The 24,420-nt window shown below is 40.0% G+C and overlaps 2 protein-coding genes across 17 annotated transcripts in view; both read right to left on the bottom strand.

The window, feature by feature from the left end:
* The window catches only part of ptpn11b (protein tyrosine phosphatase non-receptor type 11b), a 33,443-nt gene extending 30,595 nt beyond the window's left edge, over positions 1-2,848 (bottom strand). For all 3 annotated transcript variants that reach the window (XR_007399340.1, XM_049022971.1, XM_049022972.1), the window contains exon 1: positions 2,691-2,848. Coding sequence is in view for 2 of the 3 variants with exons in the window: in XM_049022971.1 (XP_048878928.1) it covers positions 2,691-2,704 (14 nt within the window). In the remaining variant the exon portion in view is untranslated. The remainder of the gene's footprint in view (positions 1-2,690) is intronic.
* Positions 2,849-5,243: 2,395 nt separating this feature from the next.
* agrn (agrin) overlaps positions 5,244-24,420 on the bottom strand; it is a 188,766-nt gene continuing 169,589 nt past the window's right edge. For 8 of the 14 annotated variants that reach the window (XM_049022950.1, XM_049022957.1, XM_049022958.1 and 5 more), the window contains 14 exons: positions 22,790-23,019; positions 21,052-21,186; positions 19,860-19,956; positions 19,267-19,431; positions 18,827-18,938; positions 16,553-16,564; positions 15,754-15,870; positions 15,148-15,331; positions 14,779-14,866; positions 13,712-13,735; positions 11,465-11,497; positions 9,846-10,070; positions 9,450-9,553; positions 5,244-7,308 (listed from right to left, as the gene is read on the bottom strand). In XM_049022950.1, the coding sequence (XP_048878907.1) occupies positions 7,151-7,308; positions 9,450-9,553; positions 9,846-10,070; positions 11,465-11,497; positions 13,712-13,735; positions 14,779-14,866; positions 15,148-15,331; positions 15,754-15,870; positions 16,553-16,564; positions 18,827-18,938; positions 19,267-19,431; positions 19,860-19,956; positions 21,052-21,186; positions 22,790-23,019 (1,684 nt within the window). In that variant the 3' untranslated portion in view covers positions 5,244-7,150. The remainder of the gene's footprint in view (positions 7,309-9,449; positions 9,554-9,845; positions 10,071-11,464; positions 11,498-13,711; positions 13,736-14,778; positions 14,867-15,147; positions 15,332-15,753; positions 15,871-16,552; positions 16,565-18,826; positions 18,939-19,266; positions 19,432-19,859; positions 19,957-21,051; positions 21,187-22,789; positions 23,020-24,420) is intronic. The other 6 variants (XM_049022954.1, XM_049022964.1, XM_049022956.1 and 3 more) reach the window with 4 other exon arrangements.

Here is a 24,420-nt window from a genome sequence, read left to right as displayed (position 1 = left end):
AAAATATGTATATTTTCCATTTAAATTCAGCAGGGGACTACCCAAATTTTCCGGCCAAATTAGGACGGACGATGACTAAATGTGTTAATGTGGCGCTCATTTGCTTCAAACCGGAGCAAAACACTCATTTCCTCAGACCTTCAGTCAGTTAGTGGCCAGTCTACTTGCTCTGCTTCCTACTGCATTGTTGGAGGGGAAGTCCAGATATGAACAAAGAGGACTCAAAAACAGGGCTGACCGCGAGCCTTAGTCTTAGTGAAGGAGCGCTTCAAGTTTGCACTGAAACATCTGCCTCGTTTAGGAATGAACTTCATTATGATACTGAAAAAGTGCCAGAAGATACCAGCGACGAGCTTAAACAGAACCAATGAAGAACGTGAATCCAGTCAAGAGAAGTTCTGTACTTATGTCCTGATATTCCTGGAAAGGCAGGATATGCCATCTCATTTCACCACCTGAGTGTCTCCTTCCTGCCTGTCTGTCTCTCTAGTGACTTCAAGAATTGCCCATGAATTTTACTTTTTCCTACTTTATTAAAGAGCTTCAAAGCCAAATACCCTTCAAAAATTCTATCTCGGTTGTTATCTGTAATTAGTTACCAAGGTAGTATGGCTAATGCGTCCTACTCCTGTAACATTAGCAAAAACAGAAAGTCTACCAGATCTAGCCACAACAGAATCATCAGGGATTTCCTGTTACATTTTGTTTGTGGTATAACCGAATGGTCTGCATGGCTTTGTGCAAGGTCGCATGTGAGGTGGGAAAAACCAAAGGGAAACAACCTTGGCATGTATCATATCACATGTTCTAAAATACAATTTAATATATTACTGGAACTCCATATAAATAAGGCACAGTTTCACTTTCATATATAAAACATTGCAGGCCATGAAGTTGTTGATGGTTTATTTCTGTTTTCTGTTCTAAATTCCTCAGAAGAGATTTTTGTCATTAAACATTCTTCACCCACAGATGGTCAGCTATCTTGCACTACTTTTGACCATGCAAAGATATAAAGCATATAGTCATTATACAAATTAGATAGACTGATGTGCTAGTTATGGCTAAACCTCAATAAATGTGCACTGTAATTTTATATACAATGGCATATATTTTTAAAGTAAACCTAGTTCAGCTTTGTACTGCACTCAGGCATGACTGCAAAAGGGTAACTGAAGGCTTTAAATGTTTTTATCGTCACTTTGCTGTTCCTTTAAGAATACTGACAAGACAAATTGTCTAAAAAGATCTTTTAAAATATGTATAGTTTCAACAAGTTTAACCATATGAGTCAGATAACTTACAGTATTCCTGATTGAATACCCAACTTTACACTGAATATTCAATGTACACAAAGTCTATCACCTTTAAATTATGACTTAAAATTTAATTCTACTATTAACTATAGTTTAAAGTGTTGCACTGTCTGTTTCGTGCCACTTAAATATGGGAACACTTCTTACAGAAAGAAACATTTTGAAATGTGAGCACTTCAGTATATCAGGGTGCCATTATGTGGCAGAAAAATATAACATATAACATTTCCATGTTATATGATATAAGATGACAGAAAACACACGTGGGTAAATTTTTAACTCATTTAAAAAGTAATTACTAATTACCAGGATATCTACCAAACATGGACTTTAGGTATTGTGGATTTATCCCCAGAAGGATGACAGTTTAAGTCGCAGTTGAAACCTTGCTTGATGAACCTGAACTACAGTGGACATCCAGGCAATGTAACAGATGCAGTTTAAAAGTTTGCGCAGAAGTGTTACTTTTTGTGTCTATTCAGCTAATCCGTATGATAATAAAAGAAACTGCAGTCTGTTGAATCAAGAGAAAAAAAAATACGTAACTGGTCATTGTAACATACAACTACATACAAAGCCATCAAGATTTCAAGAACTGACTGAGACCACTTACACAGTTTGTGGAGGACACGATTGTCATATCTTAGGTGACACTGTAGTTCAAGACAATGAATCCATTTCTTACATCCACAATTTTTGTCGAGCTTTCTATAGTTTATTAATAGTATCTACCACTCCGCAGTATAATTCTGACAGCTTGTTCGTCAATATCAAAAATAAACATGGATTCTAATTAACCTGAAACGTATTTTGGTTAACATTGCAGGTGTAAAGAAAGTTAAATACTTGTTTACAATGCACAGTCACTTAGAAGATCAATAGCTTGGAGTTTTACAACCTGCTCATAATCGATAATATCAGCAACTTATAATAACAAACAATAAATTGCTGACAGGAGACCACACGGTTATTAGATCATTCAAATATCACTGAAACTGTTACTCTGCAGCAGGACTAGATCAGAGATAAATTAACCCTTAATAATAATAATAATAATACGCAGTAAATATTGACGTTTACATAGAATATATCCGATAACTCCAGTAGTCACACAACTAACACGACATCAGATTACTAACTCGTAATGATATTACGTCTGGGCAAAACCTATATTATATCTACGGAGAAGAGAGTGATCAGATAGAAAACTAGAACAGTGCGAGTAAAGCGCTACCCAGTAACCGAAAAGTGGTCCGATGCAGTAAAGCAAGAAGGAGCGGCGAAGTGCGGCGGCTGTTAGGAGCGCCTGGACAGCAGGGAGACCGACGGCGACCCAAGTGCGCTGCAATGCCTGCTGCCATTAAACAGACTTACCTGCGAGACGTCATCGCAGTGCCTGAAAGTGACCGATTTCTCTACAATGAAAAACAAACAAACGATACGTGTGTAAAGAGAATAGGGAGGAATAAAAGTCACTCCCAGTTGTCGTCCCTTGTCTCTCTGCGTTAAACAATGTAGAAGTGAAAGCGATCGCCGACTCCGCCTACTGAACCAAGCGCACAGGACACATAATGGCTATGCCCTTATATTCAAACGATGGATTTAACAATATTCCTACATTTTGGGCTTTATTGTGGTAATCAGGCTCCCTTTTCCACCGGTGAACAACGTTTACCATGACATAATTTCATTTACTATAGAAACGTATATGTTTGTAAACGTCTACAAAGAATATTGTTATATTAAATGCATAAGTACTGGGATTCCAACGACCACTGACAGAGAATCATTTTTAAAACGCCAGGGTAATATTAGAGCTCTAAACTTTCAAAAAGTGGATCAAACAACTATATAGTCACTTTTGTGTTACTGTGTACTTTTCTAAAAGGGACTGGCCCACTGCTACTTTTTCATAGGGGCCAATATGACTCGAATAATCTCAAAAATATTTAGCAGGCGCAACCGAGAGCAGGATGGAAAATAGGTGTAGGTGGCAAGCTAGGAGCAAATGCTATCAGCTTGGGAAAGTATTAGTGACTGATGACAATTAAAGATCAAACCCCACACAAGGCAGAGTGAGTAATAAGTACCAGACTTAACATTTATCCATGTCGTGTGAGACGTTGTGAGAAAACTATTATGATATAACACGTCGATTATTCAGACAGATCGTGGCTTTGGTTAGATTTAGAATGTATCTTAGATGTGAGTGAGCTGGTTTTCTAGTAGGGATGAATCCCAGCAGGGAAGTGCAGTGGAAAAGTAGAAAGACGTGTTCTTTTGGAGTCTGACAGAAATGGACTGGTATTCATCAGTGACTGGGGACCACAGAGGTAAGAATGAGTCTCTCTCTCTCCCCTATCTATCTATCTATCTATCTATCTATCTATCTATCTATCTATCTATCTATCTATCTATCTATCTATCTATCTATCTATCTATCTATCTATCTAATTGTCTGTCTAATCTGTGAGGACAATTGTGCTGGAATTTAATGTTTGTTATGCAGCTGGACAACAAAATACCACCTTTTCTTATCTAATATCCATCCATCCATCCATCCATTAACCAACCACTCATCCAATACATGGTTGTGAGAAAATATTTCAGCTTTTCCAATCATCATATATCAATTCTCTTTATTAGTGATTCTGCCTCACTGTCTAATAATTGTATATTCATTTTTTGAATTTCTCAGAGGCAGGACATCCAGGGTCAGAATGAATTGAAAAGCCTACGGCTGATGGGCCCTTAATGTGTTTAATGGAGGTGGGAACGTAAGTCAAACATGAGTAATGATCTAAGCATCACTGTGTCATTTGTCTGCCACCATCCTGCAGGTATATTGTTTCATATTGCAGATCATAAAGATGTGAATCAGAAACTGAAAATATTCCAGGAAAACAGAAATACAATTTAAGCACATATGGGTATGTTGGAAATTCAGACAACATACTGTACAGTATCTACAATGTCTTTCAAGCTTAGGTACTTGTACACACATACGTACCACACACACACACACAAAGACACACAAATGCACACACACACTCACATAGGTTTGTAATTATCTTTGTGGGGACTCTCCATTAATTTCTATGGGAAAAACTCTAATCCCAACATGACGACCTTAACCCATTCCCAGCCCGAACCATAAAATCATCACTTTTTTGATTGCGTTCACAGATATTGGTGGGGATCTGAAAATGGTCCCCACAATGTCAAAATAATAGGTCTTAATCACATTGTGGGGAACATTTGGTCCCCACAATGCAATATAAAAATAATGTGCGCACACACACACACACACACACACACACACAGTATAGACACCAAGTTGTGTCTTCAGATCAGAGATTAGCTGAGTTTAAAGCATTTTCTAAAACAGTTTTTCTATTCAGATATTGGTCATCTGATTATTTTATTTGGAAAAAAATAATAAATTGTTTCCCGGAATGCGGATGAATTTACAAAAACAGTAATAAGAAAACAAACACTATAATTAATGTTTTTGGTGTTCTTCATTAGTGATATTAATCTAAACAATTTCTTTGTGGGTAGTGGGAATATCTTCTTATTACAGCCGGTATCCAGGTAAGATTCCTGTTCACAACTACAATGACTAAGCCAACACGCAGAGTATAGATGCATAAAAAGCATGTCCAAAGCATTCCCATAGCTTCCCCTAAATACAGGAATATTATTTACGATTCAGGGCACAATGCACACGGGCACACACACATAATTTCAGTTATAAATGTTTTTTTTTCAATTTCTTTTTTTTTTTTTAATAATTCAAATGCAGGGCTGTACATAATTCTTTATACGTCCTCTTCAAGAGGAAATCACTGGCACATTTGTCTAATGTCTAACAATAAATGTTAAAACCTTTACAGAGGAAAAAATAACAAACTGAAAACAACCATATTTTTCCAGTAAGTCATGTGACTATTTATTTAGCGGTCCTTCAGATTCCGATTTTCACTCATTTAGATACAGATGGTCAAATTAATCATGTAACATTCTGTGAAATGTGATCATTGTCTTCTGGAAATACATGACAAGTTCAGCAGGTTTCTTAGACAGAGAGGTGTGGTTCCTTCCTGATGTCAAGAATGAACTTTATTTTTTTTTTTTAAATCAATTACCTTTTTTTTGGTCCAGGTACTGTCTACACATTGATTATACACAATTGCCATATCCAGAAAATTCTGCTATTGTACTTTAGAGAGAAATGTGAGCTTTAGTCAAAGAATTAACAATGCTTTCCAGCTTAAAGTCACAACACACAGATATAACAAGCAGAACGATTAAATCAACAATCTTCTCCAATTAATACCCAGCAGCATTTTTAACGTTTGTTGCCTTTTTAAATACTGAGTTTGACAAAATGATACAAAATCTTTTTTATACTATTTTAGTCTTTGTCATTTATATAATTTGTGTTTCTTTTTGAAATGTTTCAATGCTTTAATTTACAAATACATTTCAAATACACGTAAATGTTCATGGTATACGCCCATAACTCCTGTTTTTTACTTGCACCTTTCATAGTCAGTCACCAAAGTTTTCGGTGTGTTTTCTTCTTTAAACTTGGCTCCAGTCTATGTCACAGTCCCACCTGGTGGTACAATGGTATAAGAGCCCCAACTGAACCTCACAGAACTAAATGCGAAATGAACGGGAAAAAAAAGTCACAGATGTGTTTGTTTTTCAGCGCCATTAGAAGTTGCATGCATGTTTTTTTTTCCTATTTGCATCAGAAAACATGTCCTCTGCAGGGCTCCTGGGAAATCTATACATCCGACAACAGAAATAACGGCAAAAACAAAATGACAGCAAGAAAAAGTACATTCTCTTAATAGCATGACTTTTTCCCATAACATATAAGAACTGTGAGACTATAGCCTAATGAATCAATAACGTCGGTGATATATTCACAGTTTCAGATATCTGTTGAGAACGTTTCACTACTTAATCCGGAAATATTCTGACTTGACGCTTTAGTGTAAAATTAAAGGGTTGATTCAATCAAAAAGCAATATGCTTGCACCTCTTATTTTCCAGCTGGACAGGAGAAAGGCAACCGCAGATACAAATCAGCTGGTCTAGTTCAAACATACTTTAAGTTTATACAGTAAGTCTGATTTGTTCTTTACATTACAAAGCTTAAGGACTATTCCATTGTTAAAATGTGGACTGGATGAAATGTTTATTATGGAATGCTTGTCATTTTGCCATTTTAAATATAAATAATCCCAAATTCCCAGATTATGAGGGAATGTGGTAACTTTGCAAGACTGCAATTGTATGTAACAGCAGTAAAAACTCACTTGAAGGCCACTATTACCAGAACTTTCCTTAGAAAGTATTAAAAGAAAGAAAGAAAACATATATGCATTAGACATATGAGCATAAAACATTCTTCTTCTTAGTTAATTAATTGAAATTATCGATCAGTTTCTCTGCAAAACCTTTTACAATAGCGATTCACTGAAGAATATCCTGGCATTTGACTGAAAGAACAGAAATATTATGACACCAGCAGAACACAACAGAAAAGACACCAGCACCAGCATTCAAGTAATGAGCAAGATGAGTTTTTTTCTCTTTCAATAAAAATAACAACTTTTTTTGACACAATGTTCACCAGTAAATTTGCAAAAGAATCATACAAGTAAAGAGAAATAAAAACCAAACAAAAGAAATGAAAAACAGTATGTAACAAAATTTTTAAAATAATGTTTCTTTTTTAATATAAAAAGACAATGAAAGGTACACACAAATAGAAAAATAATTACAGCAGTGGATGTGCATGGAGAGGCAGAGCCAGGCTATTTGGCGGAGCAGTGTGTGATTTTGGGATTGTTTAAGGCGTCTTCTACCAGGTGCAGGTCCACACCATCCACACTCACGTCTTTCATGCAGCCTACAAACCCGGTGCTGTAGGCCTTGGCCAGCCGGCGTGCGACGCCCAGCTCCTCCAGGCCGCCTGCGTTAGCAGAACACGGAGAGGCATTTTAATCAAGGAAAAAAACACAATACACATTTATTTTTTTTTACATATTTATGATTTTTCATCAGACCCTGAATCAGACAAAAGGTTACAGAAAACGAATGGAACAGAATTAAAAAATGAATCAAACAATGAATGAATGGATGTGTGACAGGACAGTGCGGAGGCTAGCACTGCCCAGTAGGGTGCTCTAGGACCAGGGTTCGAATCTCTACCATAGCTTTATGTGTGTGAGGTTTTGCATGTTCTGCCCATGTTGTTGCGGGGTTTATTCTGGGTAGCCACCCCCCCCCCCCCCCACAGTCCAAAAACATGCTGAGGTTAACTGGAGTTTCCAAATTGCCCGTAGGTGTGCATGTGTGAGTGACTGGTGCGTGAGTCTGCCCTGTGATGGGCTGGCCCTCCATCCTGGGTTGTTCTCTGATTTGCGCCCATAGCCTCCAGGTTAGGCTTCAGACCCTCCCACAAATAGGACAAAGTTACAAAAAATGGATGGATGGATAGATGGATGGATGGATGGATGGATTTTTCATCAGTCCTATCATGTCACAGTTCCTGAAGCTCAGTAAGGTTGGACCTGGGTGAAATAAAATTGCTGTGTATTTCACTGATCAGCCAATAGAGGGCACTCCTCCCCCTGTACTGCTGAGAGAGCAGTTATTTGGAAGAGATGTGAAGAATTCATAAAAAAACGACAAAAAAAAGGCAGACATATCACCAGTATCAGGATCAGCCAGTACACTAGCAGCTGATGAGGGTCCAGTGGCCTGAAATGGGGGTGACCTGCCCTCCATATAAACATTGTAATATCACCTTATCATTGGCCACCCTATAGGTGACATACTGTACAAACATGCATATTCAGAGCTGAATAAAGTTGAACAACAGAGAAAACTGTTACGTAAGATGATGGAGAACTATGACTGTGCTGATAGACAAACACAATCATCACTGACTTGGTATTAAAAACAATACATTAAAAAGGTTTTTATCGTGGTATTATTACTGCTGTTTCTAATTAGCAATTTGCATAAACATCAGCTTAATAATCAGCCAAATCCTTTAATTTCACGCATAGTTGTAAAGAACTTGCCACGCTTTAGTGGTTTCTGAGTTAAAGCAATATCTTTTAGTTATATATAAACTTGGTCCTGCCTTTGAAGATGTGTCATCGCTTTCACCTCCAAAACCCCTTCAGGAGAATGAGGCACACATGATTACTTGCACGCAAGGGAATGTTTTGCAAGCTTTGGTTTCCCTGCAAGTTCATTCAATAAGTGTGTAAATGGAACGAACGACGGCTACAAAAACCACCGCAAACGAATGACAGCAGTTATTAGTGCCGCAAATTTGTTTCTCATACTTTTATGTTACAATTTGGTGCCACTCTTTTGTGACTTCAAAAATATGCATCACAGATAGATTGATTATGCCTGCAAATCTGCAGCTGCAGGCTTTCGAACACCTACAGTATAGTATCAAATCACGAGAAAAAGTATGAAATGATCTTTGCCGTGACATTTTCACATCCAAACAATACAAATTTCTATGTATATTACTGACATTTTTCTAGGGGGAGCCAATATGTATCATTTCAGCAATGCGAGAACAGATTATTTCCATTGGAAAAGGAAACGAATAGACTGTGACACCATGTACCCTCAGGAAACTGGGGTTTATCCGCAGGGGGGTGGGGGGTGGAGGCAACCGAAACCAAGGCTTCCTCACCGTCGGCCAATAGGATATGGCTGATGGCAGCTGATTTGCCCAAACAAGGGGCAGGACTGACTTAAAACCTTAAGGCCAGTTCATACTTACTGCAGACACACCACAGCATGTGTGTTGTAGGCTAAAGCAGCCTCAGAGTTATCCTCCATGAATAAATACACCATATACCACAATTGGTACATACTTGCATGTGGGATCTCAAGATTATCAAAAAATTGCATTATTTTACTAAAAAACCCCGCTGTTCCTATTATTCCAGTTGAATACTCTATAGTTTGACCTTACTAAACACTCTCCAATGAGAGGTCACTGACAATAGAGGTCACATGACCTCCCAGAGGAGGAGTGGGCCATTATGACGGATTAAAAGCCTTGCAGCAGCAACATACCCAGCCAGAGAGCTCCGTCTGTGTCCAACTGGGTGGCCGCCAGAGGTGAAGAGCCTGTAATGGCGGCTTCATTGCCAACCTGCAGTGAGCCATCCCTTAGGGCCCTGTGATGAAGAGGTGAACAGTCACAAAGAGACAGGAAGGAGTAGTACAAAAGAGAAGCGCAGGTAAAATCACCATTTCTCCACTGTGGTGCTTATCTAAATATACAGGATACTGACATAATTATGTTACTCAGCTGAATTTTTACTCAGACATTTGGAAAGACTGCATGTCTTGCCTTGTCGATATACTTGACAGACATTTATGGATTTTTTCAAGCCATGTGCATGAAACTGCATTGAAAATTAAACTACTGTAGCTGGCCTCAACCACTCCAGCTGCTGTGTCCCTCACCGACTGGCCTTGATGCGGACCCAGCGGTTGGTGTTAACAGGCACGGATGACTGCAACACAACTGGCTTGGAGCCCAGGTCGTAGGTCATCTGGATGCATCCATCCACCACAGCCAGGGCGATGTAGTCTGCACGCTCGACTCCCTTGCCACTCCACAGGATCAGGCCTTGCGTGGCTTCCGTCTTGATGCTCAGCTCAAACCTGTTCACCAGGAGGCCCTTTTCGCTGCAGCCACCAGGGGGCGATAGAGAGTGAGCACAATGTAGACTTCAGTGGTAGTAAAATATGTAACATGTACAGTGTCAGGTTACTTTTAAAAATTAGGCTTTCTACACTGCTCTGCTTATCAATGAAAAGAACAACTGCTTTTGCAGTGTGTGGAACAGGGGCTTGGTGATAAGGTCCTCAGCAACAGGCTTCTATTTGTATAACATCTTGGTCATGAAGATGGAGGAGTTAGCAAACTGATGAAAGGATTCATGAAGCTCTGCTTGTACATTGTGATGCTTTTTCTAATCCTGGCCAATCCCCAGAGGGAGCTTGTTGCCATGGTCATTTTTAATTAAGTTAAATATGGGAGCAGCACAGTGTGTCTTTGTCTGACATGGAAGGCAGCAAAAAATTCAGCGTTGTGAAAACTGCTTCATAAATATATCTGGTAAAAAACAAACAGGAACAGCTTTCTCTCTTCTCAAAGGCTGTGAACTTCTCACGTGAATATCCTATAAAATCGAGTATGTCATACTTCTGAGACCCAGTTCATTAAAACTATTCCAGAAAACCTGAAGACATGTGGAAAGCCAGAAGGACGTCACAAGCACATGGCACAGGAGTCCAGATGAGCAAAAGAAGACCAGAGGGCACACAGTGACTGTGGGAGCTACAATGAAAGCACAAGCAAAGCAGGTACAAAATAGGAACATTACTCTGCTCTGTATCTCATAGGATAGCCCTCTGCCAATCTACGGCACTCTCCTATTTAGACTGCACTGAAATATAATATTCTGTAATGGCTATAGCAGCCAGAAAGATTATATGAGCAAGTATTACATGAACACAACAAACACACATATGGGACACAGTGATGACCTTCCCATCACAGCAAAATATACCTCTGCACTGGGGCAATATACCTAGTATATTAGCAGAGATTGGCTGATATACTATAGTACAAAAGGGAAAACACTGAGGTAAGGTTAAAAGGAAAGATAAGGGGCAGGTTCAGTGATACTCACCGAAAGGGTATCATTTTTTGAGCCAGATATGTGTTTTAACAATTTTGAGTCACTTGAGCCATCAGACATAGTTTTATGGGGCTCAGTAGTCCAATTTTTCTGCATAGACTTCCACCCACACAAATAACTCATAGAGGTTGTAATTCATTCTATTACTCTGTTTATTTCATTGCATATATCCAGGCTATTACAACCCAACCGAAGTAAAGAATGATGCCACAGGTTTTGCAAATGCTACCTTTGGAAGAGCAATTATATTGGGCCGAAAAAGCTCCTTTGCATCAAAGTTCGAGCTGCCTGCCATCCTCTGGGCTCTGCAATGGCGTTCTGTGCTGTGATGGGAGAAGTGGGATTTGCCTGCAGAAGATGAGGCGTAGGACTCACCTCTCATCTGATGGGTTCTCCAGAAACTCAGGACTTACGGAGCAAAGGGGAGAAAATCAAGGGATAAGCAGAAAAGCCAGGAAAACGAGCCACATTCCCTACATTACTCCCTCCCTATGGGGCTGGGCGACATTGCACAGAACACTGCAGTGCCACAGGCTCACCAGATGGGGAGCTGTTCAGGTGTGAATATGATATTCCCCACACTATACCTGATCTCACTGTCATCTTCCTTAAACCTGATCCATTACCGCCTAGAGTAACCCTACACTCTGAGTCTAAGCGATTTCTGCTATATAAACACTTCTGCAAATCTGCAAATGGTGAGCATGAATTGCAAATGCACACCAAGCTATTTATATATTTATTATGTTCCCTTTTTACATTTAAGATACACTGAACACCCTGCCTATAACCACATGTGACATTCACGGTTATTTACTTCCAGCAGATGTTTTGTCCAAAGTAACAAACAAACAAGGCAGATAATGCATTACAAGCTTACATCTGTCAATTACGCAGTTTAGATATAAATGCAACCAGGCTGAGGTTCCACTGAGTGACCAGTGACTAGTGCCAGTTACCACTGAAGCAAGAGAAATACATTACAAAACACTGTAAGAACCTGACAAGAAGGCTACTCCAATCAACTCATCATGAGGTCTAGGTTCCTACTTGACGCATGCAAAATATAAGAGTTTTTAGTGTCACCGTTGGACCATAACAAAGACCACTGGGACAGCCCATGAAAGCAGAGCAGGACAGTGATCAGATGAGTTGATGGCTGTTATCTTATTGTACATGGTGAAATTCCACCGTTCACTGTGCAGATTCCTCAAGTTTTATTCCATACTGAACATATTTATATTATTGAACAATTTTTTATGCAACTGTTTACACTGTCTGATATTTATGTGCTAAACATAAAGATTCTGTGCACAGTGAGCCAGCTAATGGACTAGCTGATGATTAGAACCTCATTATTCTACGTAAAATGTATTTTGCGTGTTTCCCTAAGTTCATGAAAATGAATCTCTGCTCTGCAGTACTGTTCCATTTCATTATTTGGAAAACATTAATGATCCTTTTTATTGGACTGTGGATTTTTTATTCCTGCTCTTTAGAGCCAGATGTAAGCATTCAAGCATGGAAGTATGCAGAGATGCACAGATATTATATTCTTGACCAAGAAACGTAGCACACTGAATGTCTATCAGCATAAATAGATAATAATGAATAAATTAATATGTTTTCATTATCATTTGGGCTTTCTGCTATAAAAATAGTGCCGTCCATCGGATGAGAAGTAACACTGGTCTCCTAACTCTCTGAGGTGATATAAGGTCCCTGGGAATCTTTCGAAAGAGTGTGTGTGTGTGTGTGTGTGTGTGGGGGGGGGGGGGGTACACCAATGTTTTGGTTAAAATTGGTAGAATATGCATGTCTGTCCCCGTAAATAGACTGGAATCACATCCCAGTGGTGCCCCATTGCCTTCTGTCCTGTGTTACATCGGATAGCCCCCTTGCAAGCCAGTTCATGATAAATGGCTTGAACACGAAATATTTCTTTGATCTTTGATTCAGTCTGGGTTGTTATTTTTAGGGGAAACACACATTTAAAATCACTTCAGTTATTCCTGGAACCATGTGTGGAATTTGCTGATAATCAACACCAAGCGATAGCTTACTAATTACATGGAATTTCTCATTTCTGTTGGTTCACAAATATAATTCACTGTGGGTTTCATAGATGGCAGCTTATGAAAGCAAATCATTTTTGTCATGCCTTTAAAATCAACAGAATCATGGGAAAATGCCTTGCAAGGACGGCTGGGATGGATCCAGACGTGGAATCACCAGGAACTCATTCATACTGATCAAGACAGTAGAGCAAGGAGCACAGGGACATCTGGCAGATGCTCTAGAACATGCATTTGTCATGCACGGACTCCTGCCTTCATATCGCTCAGGAATATTAAATTAAACTAATTGAATTAAATGAAATTAAATCTAAATTAATTTGGCTGGTATTTTATGTACTGAAGCATGAAGAAACGTATGTTTTGCTGGAATCATGAGTGTTATGATGAGTAAGAATTCCGTGTGTGTTTAATGTTTCTCTGCTGGACTTACACAATGAGAAGCATTCATGAAATTGGATGTTAGAAAAAAAAAACATAATACAGGTTAGTTTATATCAATCAAGTCTATGAAGAAGTCCCAGAATGTTTCAGTCTCTCCACTTACTCTGGGATTTCATTATTCAGTTGGCTTGAAGGCAGAAAAGAGACAACAGTGACAAGGATATAAGGCAGCCAGACAGAAGACAGACAAACAGAAAACAGACAGACAGAAGACAGACAAACAGACCAACAGCTTTCAAACACAGATAAACATTAAAAACAGAGGCTAAAAATATGATTTGCTGTTAGCATTCATCTCCTGATTGAAACAGTCAAAATTTAGCCAAAATTCCATATCCAAACTTATCAAATTAACGTAGGATTAGTACCGTTATACCAAACTCTATACATGTCACAAACCAATTATTGTACAAAAAAATCAACAAAAGTACAGATAATTTTATAACCAGCTGCGGCCTCATTAGATACACCTAAACTCTGCTGAGTAGGACCCAGTTCTTCCTCCACACCCATTTCAAGTGAGCTGTGTGTTCAGAGAGGCATTTGGCACGCCGTTGTAGTACTGAAATATTATTTTCACTCCTGGCCTCCCTGCTTTAATGAGTCTGCTCATTCCCCTCTGACCTCTCATCATCACTGTGTTTTTACCCACAGAAACACCATTGGCTGGATGCTCTGCAAATTTCTACAAATTCTAGATACGAGAGCATAAAAATAGCAGGAGGACGGCCGTTTCCGAGATTCAGGAAGCACCACATCAGGCACCAACAATCACATCACACTCAGAATGACTTAGATCAAGCTACTTATCCATTCTAATGCTTAGCTGAATAGTAAATGAACCTCTGCACTGTCTGTGTGCTGCATCTACTGCAGCCAAATGGAGTCGCAGCCAAAACACTTGCTATTTGGAGGTGCTGGCTATTCGGGTTGACAGTCAGGTGTCCGCAAATTCGCTATAAATACTTTTCTGGAATATATGAATATATGAAAAATATGCATGATGTCCATGACAGAGATAAAAATACCAAACTGAAGACTATCGATCAGCTTTGCTCATCTTGATTTTCTCAATGCAAATAAAGAACTTTAAACAAAAGAGCTACCTCAGCCCTGTAGAGAATTAGGAGAGATAAACTCCAGCCCAGTCCAACCCCCTAAACACACTACCTCTTGGTGACAGCGTTGTGGTACTCGATGAACGTCTGGCCATCAAAGGCGACAGAATCGGAGTCCCCGGCAGATTTCTCAATTATTACTGTTGGTATGAAAGGAGAAGAGACAGATTAGCAATGCAACAGTCTCTTAAAATGGTCTTCTTGTTTAAAATGACTGACTTACTGAATGAAATCATCAGACTATTCTGTTATTTTCCATATTGTTTGGCTACAGATTAATCATATACGAAGTGTTTGTTCAAAGGCACAGAATACGGCTGAGTAAATTACATTCTGGCCAGAATAGGTACATAATATAATTTAAACACAATGAGAGGGAGGTTAGCGATGTGCTGGGGCACAGATGGGGGGGGGGTCTTACTGTCTTGGCAGTGCTTCCCAGAGAAACCATGGTGACAGATGCACTCATAATTGGCCAGCAGTGGGCTGCAGAGGGCCCCGTTTAGGCAGACACCCTGAGTGCATGCGTGCTGGGAGAAGGTGGACACGTCCTGGGATCGGAGTGCATTCGCTCGCATTAGGATGGGGGTGCCCATGAGGGTAATCTGGAAAAAACAAACACGGCCAAGCAGCCAACTACGGTGATCATTGAAGAAACCCGGTATAGACCCACTTCCAGTTTCAGACACTACTGTTTTAAGCATACATGTATGTTCCTAATTATATCTGAAAAATTACATTTTAGATTACAGTCAACTATATGCTTAATAATTACCCAGATACTAAATGAAACACTGAAAATAACTGTGAGAAATGTGTTGAGAATCGTATAACAACAATAAAGACATGCTTTCCAGTGAGAGTGGCTTCTGATACACCTCTTTGGGTAACAAGAGTAGCAGTAGACCTTAAGTAACAGCCATCTAACCACAGTGAATGGGCTGATGATTAAATTGCAGGCTGCGGGTAGGAATGATCTCCTGACAGTGACAGAGGTATCCGTGCCGCCCCTGCGGCAGTAACCCACCTTCTGAATGGCCCCCTTGAAGCTAGTGCTTAGTGAGGCTGCTCTCGCCAGCTTGCTGAAGTCTGGGACACCTCCCACAAAGAAGGACTCCTTCAGGTTGAGGGCAGCATGCTGGTACTTGAGAGATTATTCACAGTATCAGACTACCGGCGTGAAATGCACAATACACTGTCAGAAAAAAGGACAGATTTGTACCTTTGATGGTACAATCACTTGTCATTGGGGCTGTACTCTCCAGGGTCTGCCAGTTATACCCTTAGCTGTAGGTAAATGCACCTTTTAGGCTAATTTAAGGTACACAAATGGACTCTGAGGAACATCTTTGTGCCTTTGGTGGTACATTGATGTTGTTTGTACCTAAGGGATCAAAACTGCACCAGGGCCGAATCCTTTCCTTTTCTGACAGCGTATCTGAGCATTTTATATGAATAATAATGAAAATCAGATTGTTTCCATTTATTTGATGTGTCATTTATTTGAGTGTCATCTCCAGCCTGTGTGAGAGTGGCCTGAATTTAACAACACCTGGGCCCAGATGACAGAAAACACATTGTTCTAGACCCAGGGGGTTCACAGCTTGGCACTGAGGCGATGCAGGTTGCTTTGGTTAACCTGTATTTTTGACACTTTGCCTCTGATGAGTTACTGCTAGTTAAGACACATACTTGAGTATGGAGATGACTGTTATCGGGAAATAAAAAAAAAAATACATTCTGTTGAAATCAATCTCTACAGGAAGTGGATCACGATGACACAGCCAAATGGAATGCCTGTGAGCCAATCAGAAAACAGCGTTTACCTTGCGGGATTTCTTACGTCCAGAGTGCAAAAGGAGAGAAAAGAAAAGAAAGGAAGGAAGGAAAGTTAAGACTAAGAAGAATAAAATAAAATATGGATTTTAAAAACCACCCTAGTTTTTATGAAAGACTACAGTTTGGTTGTATTTAAAATAATCATCCATTTTCCACAATCACTTAAGTAGTGGAGGGTCACAGTGTCTTTTCTAGCCTAGAACAGACACCAGGGAGCACAGCACACAGAGCAGGGGAATGTGCACAGAATGTCAGTCTGTCAAAGGGCACAAACTATTCAAGGCTGTTAACAATAGACACTACTGTACTGTCTTGATCTTTCAGCAAAAGTCAAATTTGAGGTCTATTGATTGCTTAGTTACTGTAATAATTCACTGAATGGGACTTAGCATCCAACTGCATGTGTCCATTAAGGATCAGCACCACTTCAGTTTGCCTTTCTAATAATAATTAAGGCTTTAACCAGACAGAATATCGCTGCACTGCTTTCAGGTCATGCCAGAGGAGTCACTTCCCTACCTTCGCTCCAATTGCATTATGAAATCTGCATTTTTGTAAGCTAGAAATGAGCTATTAAGCTAAGGGGGAAGAATGAAGAGGGTAGAGATTTGTGTGTGACAAGCACCTTTTCTGGCTAAAACTTTAAATAAACAGAAGTAGCCTTATTATTAGCTTTGTGGTAGCAAAAACACTTACTGGAGTGAACTAACATCATAATGTAATATGTCATTAGCTTTGTGGTAGCAAAAACACTTACTGGAGTGAACTAACGTCATAACGTAATATGTCATTAGCTTTGTGGTAGCAAAAACATTTACTGGAGTGAATTAACGTCATAACGTAATATGTCATTAGCTTTGTGGTAGCAAAAACATTTACTGGAGTGAACTAACGTCATAGTGTAATATGTCATTAGCTTTGTGGTAGCAAAAACATTTACTGGAGTGAACTAATGTCATAACCCCCCCCCCCCACATTCAATTCACCTGTCAGATACTCTCAATTACTATATAATCCTGGTTCTAAATTGTGGGTCACGACCCCCAGGAGGGTCGCCAAATAATTGGGAGGGGTCATGAGACAATTTTCTGAATGTGCAATTTCTACCCCTGCTTGGTGAAGTTTATTGCTGTGGACCCTAACCCCTGCTCCGCAAATTTTAGTGTTGGAGCCCCCTCACAGCTCATCAAATTTTATCATGGCGAGTCTCCAGACAAAAAGTTTGACAGCCGGTGCTATAAGACTCAGTTTTATTTCTCTTAACCCTCGGAATGCGCTCAACCCTTGACGACCATCTTTTTCACCGTCTTTCGACGACCGAATCCCCCTTCTGTGTCCCTCTGTGTCTTGTCTGCCAGGTCTGTTATGAAAATGGCTGTATGCTGTCATTCCTCTTCGCAGCTTTTGTTAAAACTCAGCGACGGTGCCAAGGAGGGGCTTAGGAGTGTTGTACTGTAGCTACCCCTATCGCACCCCCTTAGCAACCCCAGGAAATATCTTTGGAATATTTACAGTGTTTAATTATGTGTGAATGCTATAACTTAATATCGTGCCTTCAGTTTAATGCTGAATGTCACTGTAACAGTCTTGGAGTGAGTACTGCATATGTGTGCACATGTTGGTGTAAGTGTGTAGGGAACGTCACATTAAGGGGACACCCAGGGCCACCAGCTCTCACGCTTTGAGACTCTCACGCAAGAAGTGTTACGGCAAACCCATAATATTCCATTATAAACTACATTAAATATTCCATTACAAACTACTAAATATTCCATTATATAACTACATCAAAGGCTTTGGGGTAGTTCGCCAACCCTACAGACTATTTACAAGGTAACAAACCCATTACATACATGTGCATGTGTGTGCAGACTTGTCTCAAACTGAAAATCTCACTCCAGCCAGCTGACAAAAGTTGGTAACCGTAGAAACCCTAAATTTCACAGCACCTTCACTGAAAAGTCAAGAAACCCCACAGCACCAGCAAAAGAAAATGCCTGGCGCCGCCCCATTTAAAAAATCCTGTTCCTTTCTTCTATCCCTGAATGACAAGGTGCTGTTTTCTATCTTACACTAATGTTTGGCTGACAGAGAACCCTGTTAACATGCATAATGCCATTTTTGTTACCTCCACAGCACCATGAGCTCCACAGAACAGAGCAAATCCTTTTACAATCTGTCTGAGAAGATAAGGAAGTCTTGACTGACCCATCAATGTGTGTAGATAACACATCCCATAGGTCCATAAAGGTCAGCCTTACCGGCGCCTCCCCTCGGACACGGTCCTTGCCGTTCACAGTTAGCTCCCCCTTGCGGTTGGCGCGCTCCAGGTTCACTGTGTTCCACACGTTCATCTGAATCTTCTCCTTGCTCCTACAGGTGCCAGAAATAGACAGTAGCACACCAGCAGATCATAAACCAGGTTGAAGTTTCTTGAATGATGCATATTTAATCTTAAACAAATAATACTAAATGGACAATTTCCATAGTGCCCTTCATAGCTGAACTTGACTGTTAGCCCTGAAAGACAATGCAACAGTGCCACCATCTACAACCTTCATCACCTGGTCACTCCTCAGCAAATGACATGATTACAATCCTTCCTCTTTTTTGCACAATGACATCATAATGTAACATTTTAATCTGACATTTTGCATTACTGTTGATGTCACAGGTGCCGTGTGTGTTCATCTCGCTGTACCTGATGATGGCGGGGCCCTTGCCCAGATCGTATCGGAACTCCAGGATTCCATCCTTTAAAGCCAAAGATATGAAATCTCCCTTGCTGTCGCTCCTCTGTCCATTGTAGAATATCATGCCATCAGGGTCGTTGGCTAGAAACACCACTGTCATGCTGAGCTTATGGCTGAAAATGACAGAGAGATACAAACATCCTTACCAAACTTACCATAACTAGTTCCCAGGGGCTGTATAAACAGGCAGGACTTTCATTCGCAAGGACACGGTCAGTATTTCACTACTACATGTCATTCATTTTGTTTGCAGGTGAAACACACAGCTGACAGTACTAGAATGGAAAGAAGCTTTTAAGAAGTCCAGAACTCATTGAATAGGTATTTGAGTAGGTCTATAAAATGGAATAAAAAGGTTAATGGAAGCAAAGTAATTACCAAACATACAATTCCCAACATAAATGATGTAATTCTATGTTATAATCTGTAAAACTAAGGAAGAATGCAAATCATAAAAGAAAATTACTACTGAATCTTCACTGTTACATCCCTGGCTACACAGACCATAATAACAACATTTTAAATAGACCTCAAAACTCACAATAGGTCACTGCCGTAGGTGTGTAGTCCGCTATATTCTAAGTAGGAGTCCCCACTGAAGAAGGGCATGAAGGTGTCACTCTGCTCAGTCTTGGATTCTAGTGGGGAGTGAAGAAGATAAACGTGTAATAAGAGAACAATAATGGGTTGCTTCATCCATCCATCCATTTTCTAAACTGCTTATCCTACTGGGTCGCGGGGGATCCGGAGCCTATCCCGGAAGCAATGGGCATGAGGCAGGGAATAACCCAGGATGGGGGGCCAGCCCATCGCAGGACACACTCACACACCAGTCACTCATACACGCATTCCTAGGGGCAATTTAGCAAGTCCAATTAGCCTCAGCATGTCTTTGGACTGTGGGGAAAAACCGGAGCACCCGGAGGAGTACTGAAGGCAGAACAAAAAAATTATTGGTTCAGAGAGATAACCAATCAGATTGTAGAGGTCAGATGTTCTGGTCCCGCCTCCTCCAGTTGCTTGGGCGCACGTCCTCTACAATTCGATTGATTGGCTATCTCTCTGAACCAATTATCTTTTGTTCTGCCCACAGAAGATTTTTGTGTACGTAAAACTGCCACAAGCAAAGGTATAGCAGAAGAAAACAAAACCTAGAGAAGTTAGTATGTAAACACAAATGCTATTGAGCAAATCATGTTATGAACCCACGCTGCTATCACAAATCAACAATCACTGAGTGTTGTTATACGTTCTTTAGGTGTCCTCTGTTACAGGTTAGGAGATCAAGGCATTGCCATTGAAAGCTGGGCAGCAAAGCCTGATCTTTCTAGGAAGCCATTAGCAGAATGAGCGCTCATGTATCATTGCGTCTGAACTTGTGTCTGAACCTATTATTTGTCTAGTTTACAGTTATAAAATGTGACCCCTTTGTATTGATCACATTGATTTTCCATCAACATACATTTCATGTCAGTTTCAGTGGTTCAAATACAATTTCATCAGATTCTGTTGCTTTGATAAAACTTATCCTCATTCTGTTTCTTCACTGTCTTACTACTGTGGTTGACTGTCTTCTGGTTTCACGTCGGAAATTATTCAATGTTCGTTTGTCTTTCAATAAATAGCTCAACCAAGTTCACTGTCAAAGTGCTGTGGAGCAGAGCTGCCAGCTTGTGTGTTTTGTGGGCTGTTTTGCTGTCCACGGGCAGCACGCTCACTCAGACATAATTCACCTGTTTCACAGTGTGGTCCTTTACGGCCCATTGGACATTCACATTTATACCCGCCCTGTGGCAGAACCTCGCACCGAGATGAAGGATGACACTTGTTTGGTTTACATGGGTTGTGGGCATCAGCGCATGTTGGACCTACGGACACAAATGTTCAAAATGCAAAAACATAAAAAACAGAAAAAAAACAGATTAGATAAACCACACACCTTACAGCTTCTAAAATAAATCAAAATCTAGTATTAATATTACCAATGTGAGACATGGGGAAGGTTTTTTTTCCCCAGTTGAAATTAGGTAAGGATTTAGCAATTAAAGTTATTTCCTATTAAAAAATGCTATAACTCCAGATTAAGAATCTGAAAGCAATTCCATGATTTTCCAGGTTGTTATGAAAAAAGATACAGGTAGCAGTAAAATTTGCAGTAAAATTCACTCGTGCCAGGAATAATCAAACAGCCCACTTGATTTTCCTCCAGATGGCTTAAAAGGAGAGTGAATGCAGTAATGAAGAGCCACGCTGGGCTCCAAAGGCTCTCTCTCTATCTCTGGCTTTGCTGCAAGACCCAAACCCTGGAGATCTTTGATAAACCCATTGGCCAGTTTCTAAGAACAATACTGATGTGTGGCCAGCTAATCTTCTGACTTATTGAAGTTTTTTTTTTTCCTTCTGAGAATCTAAGCAGTTTGTGTTTTATTTTACCTGTCTTGGATTATTTTATTAATTTATTTGTAGCATACAATAAAAGCAAGTAGAGTTTTTCATTTTTAATCACCAACTGTTGCTTTCATAAGATTGTTATGAAAGTATGACAGGGTGATGAAATGGAGGAATGTCCAGCAAAGGGTGGATACCCCCAACAGAAAGTGACTTTGGCCATTTCAAATCGTTCTACGGGAAATTAATCTCCTGCAAAAATAACCCATTGTGACCCCAGAGCAAAATGATGAAGTAAGATGTTCTCCGGTTACCGTTGTGAAAGAAGAAAAAGAATATTAATTTGTAGGTAAAATGAAGAAAATAGAGAAATGTGCTTTCTGCGCCATCAACGGTGCACGACTTTTATGATAATAAGCAGAACAGACGGAAGAGTCTTCAAATGGCGATGCTCAGCTTCATTATATTTCAAAGGGAAGAGCTCCAATATTTCAGAGGCATGAAATGTTTTTTAGCTCACTGGGACAGGCAGCTAGTGACCAAGTTCTCTCTTCTTTCGGTGGTACCACAATTAACGGGTGATACTTTGACACTTCGTTTCTAAATTACCCCAGTTATTCCACTATATATGTTTTCATTCACTTTAGTTTTTTGTCAAAAATGCCTCTCTATACTTAACTGACTAAGAATAACTGGCATTTCATAGGCATCTTATCTGGCCAGTCTGCTACCACTGCGTGTGACCAATACAGCATTTACAGTTATTCGGCTCTCCAAGCCACTGTAACGCTCCAGTTGATGAATTTGCACCAATTCTCTGCAAATCATAAAACCAGCTTGTACAAATGGCAACAGCCCAGAGAAATTACACTTAAGGGTGACCAAATCTAAAACTAAACCTGGAGTTATTTACTTCATTGTCCATATATTTTAATACTATACAAATTATAAAAAGATAACTCTTAAAATTGTGTGGTATAATTAGTCTAATACCCAGCCTTGCATTTCATGTGAATGTAGCTTTCAATAATCCTTCAGAGGGAGAAAGGGGTTACTAGTCGTACTTAAAAAAAGCCGGCCCACCTGAGAAACCATCAATGCACTTGCAGTGGAAAGACTCCGCCTCTCTGGACTGGCAGAGTGCCCCGTTGCGGCACGGGTTGGGTTGGCATGGGTTGCTGCCACATTCTCCCACACCGGAGCCATACAGCACATGCCCGGCCTTTTCCTGCAAGTTGTACACCATGTTGTTGACGTCCAGCATGCGCACGCAGCCCACCAGGCCGGAAGAGATTGACGTCTTCTCCTTTACGCTGAAGAGGGAGTAACCAGATAAAAATTAAAAATTTCTTTTTAAATATCTTCCCTCAACTGAAGCACAAAACAAATTTAAATGAAGGGAAGCATCTAAACCAGTGTTTCCCAGCCTCTTCTTTGGGGACCCATAGACCATCTACGAGGCTCCATCCCAGCTGCCATTACTGGGAGCTGGGAGGGAGCAAAAACGTGGACGTCTGCGGGTCCTTGAGGACCGGACTGGTAAACACTGCGCTAATCTAATGAATACACACATTAACAAATGGAGCAGAGTACATACAAACCTGTATAATTGCCCGTAAAAAACCAAAGGCAAGTGATTATGGACCTACTAATTAAAGGTAAGATAAATGTTACTTGGTACTTTAATATAATAATTATCATTTACTGTTTGCATGTAAAACATAAGGACTGAGTAAAGAGAAATAAACACTAGTGTACGGAGAGCAGATTAGAGGGCTGTTTAACAGACTGAATGCTACACCAGCAAGCTGTTTGCCTATAATTTTGTTATTATTATTATTTAGATCCATTGTGAAAAAAAAAAAAAAACATCAGTAATAATTTGGTTCTTAATTGATCAGGATTAGCGTGGTTTCACGTAATTAAATGCGTTCGTACTAAAAATGAGCAGACACACCTTGGGAGAGAAATGCCGCAAAAGTGCCTTGACTGACAAGGTCTTCTAATCAGCATGAGGTACAACAGTGTGCTTCATATTCAGAGCTTGCTTATTGACATTCATGCCTCTTTATATGTCCTCTTCACAGGCGTGTCAGTAATACACGGCAGCAATTGTGTTCAAGGGCCCATCAGGCTGCCCCCCCCCACAGAATTTTAAGTGGTGACCGACCAATCACGGACACAGAGGTCTAACCTGCAGCACCTCGCACAAACTGTGTAAATATGTGTGTTTGCAGCCTTCTTCCTGTTTTGTGTGCATTTCTTTTTGAAACTGTGTCTCTAACTTGCCTTCAGCGTGCTTGCATGTGTTTCCTGTAACGGTCCGCCACCCCATCCAGTCTATCCCTTCCCTGTGTCTAAATGGTTAATAAAGTTGCCGTGAAAATGTTACTTGTCTAAAAATAAAAATTACAACGCCAGAGGAAACAGTATTTGACATTCAGAAAATGTACCGTCCCCAAGTTAGGAAGAGCTGCTATTTAATCTATTGAAAGGAATGAAATAGACTACAATTATAAAAATAAACTGCTTGCAAAAAATACAAAAAAAAACCGTCTTGAATGATGAGAAATATCTGCAATGGGTTTCATAGACATGTTTACTTTTCCACCACAGATACAGTATGATGCAGCTAAAAACTGACAACTTCATTTTAATGAGATAATAATATTTTAAGGCTTTGAGTCAGAAGAGTGGACAGAGAATGGGCAGAG

The sequence above is a fragment of the Brienomyrus brachyistius genome, chromosome 8, assembly GCF_023856365.1.
Source record: "Brienomyrus brachyistius isolate T26 chromosome 8, BBRACH_0.4, whole genome shotgun sequence".
NCBI classification, from domain to species: Eukaryota; Metazoa; Chordata; class Actinopteri; order Osteoglossiformes; family Mormyridae; genus Brienomyrus; species Brienomyrus brachyistius.
Note: the sequence above shows the minus strand (reverse complement) of the source record. Positions and strands in the feature narration are given on the sequence as shown.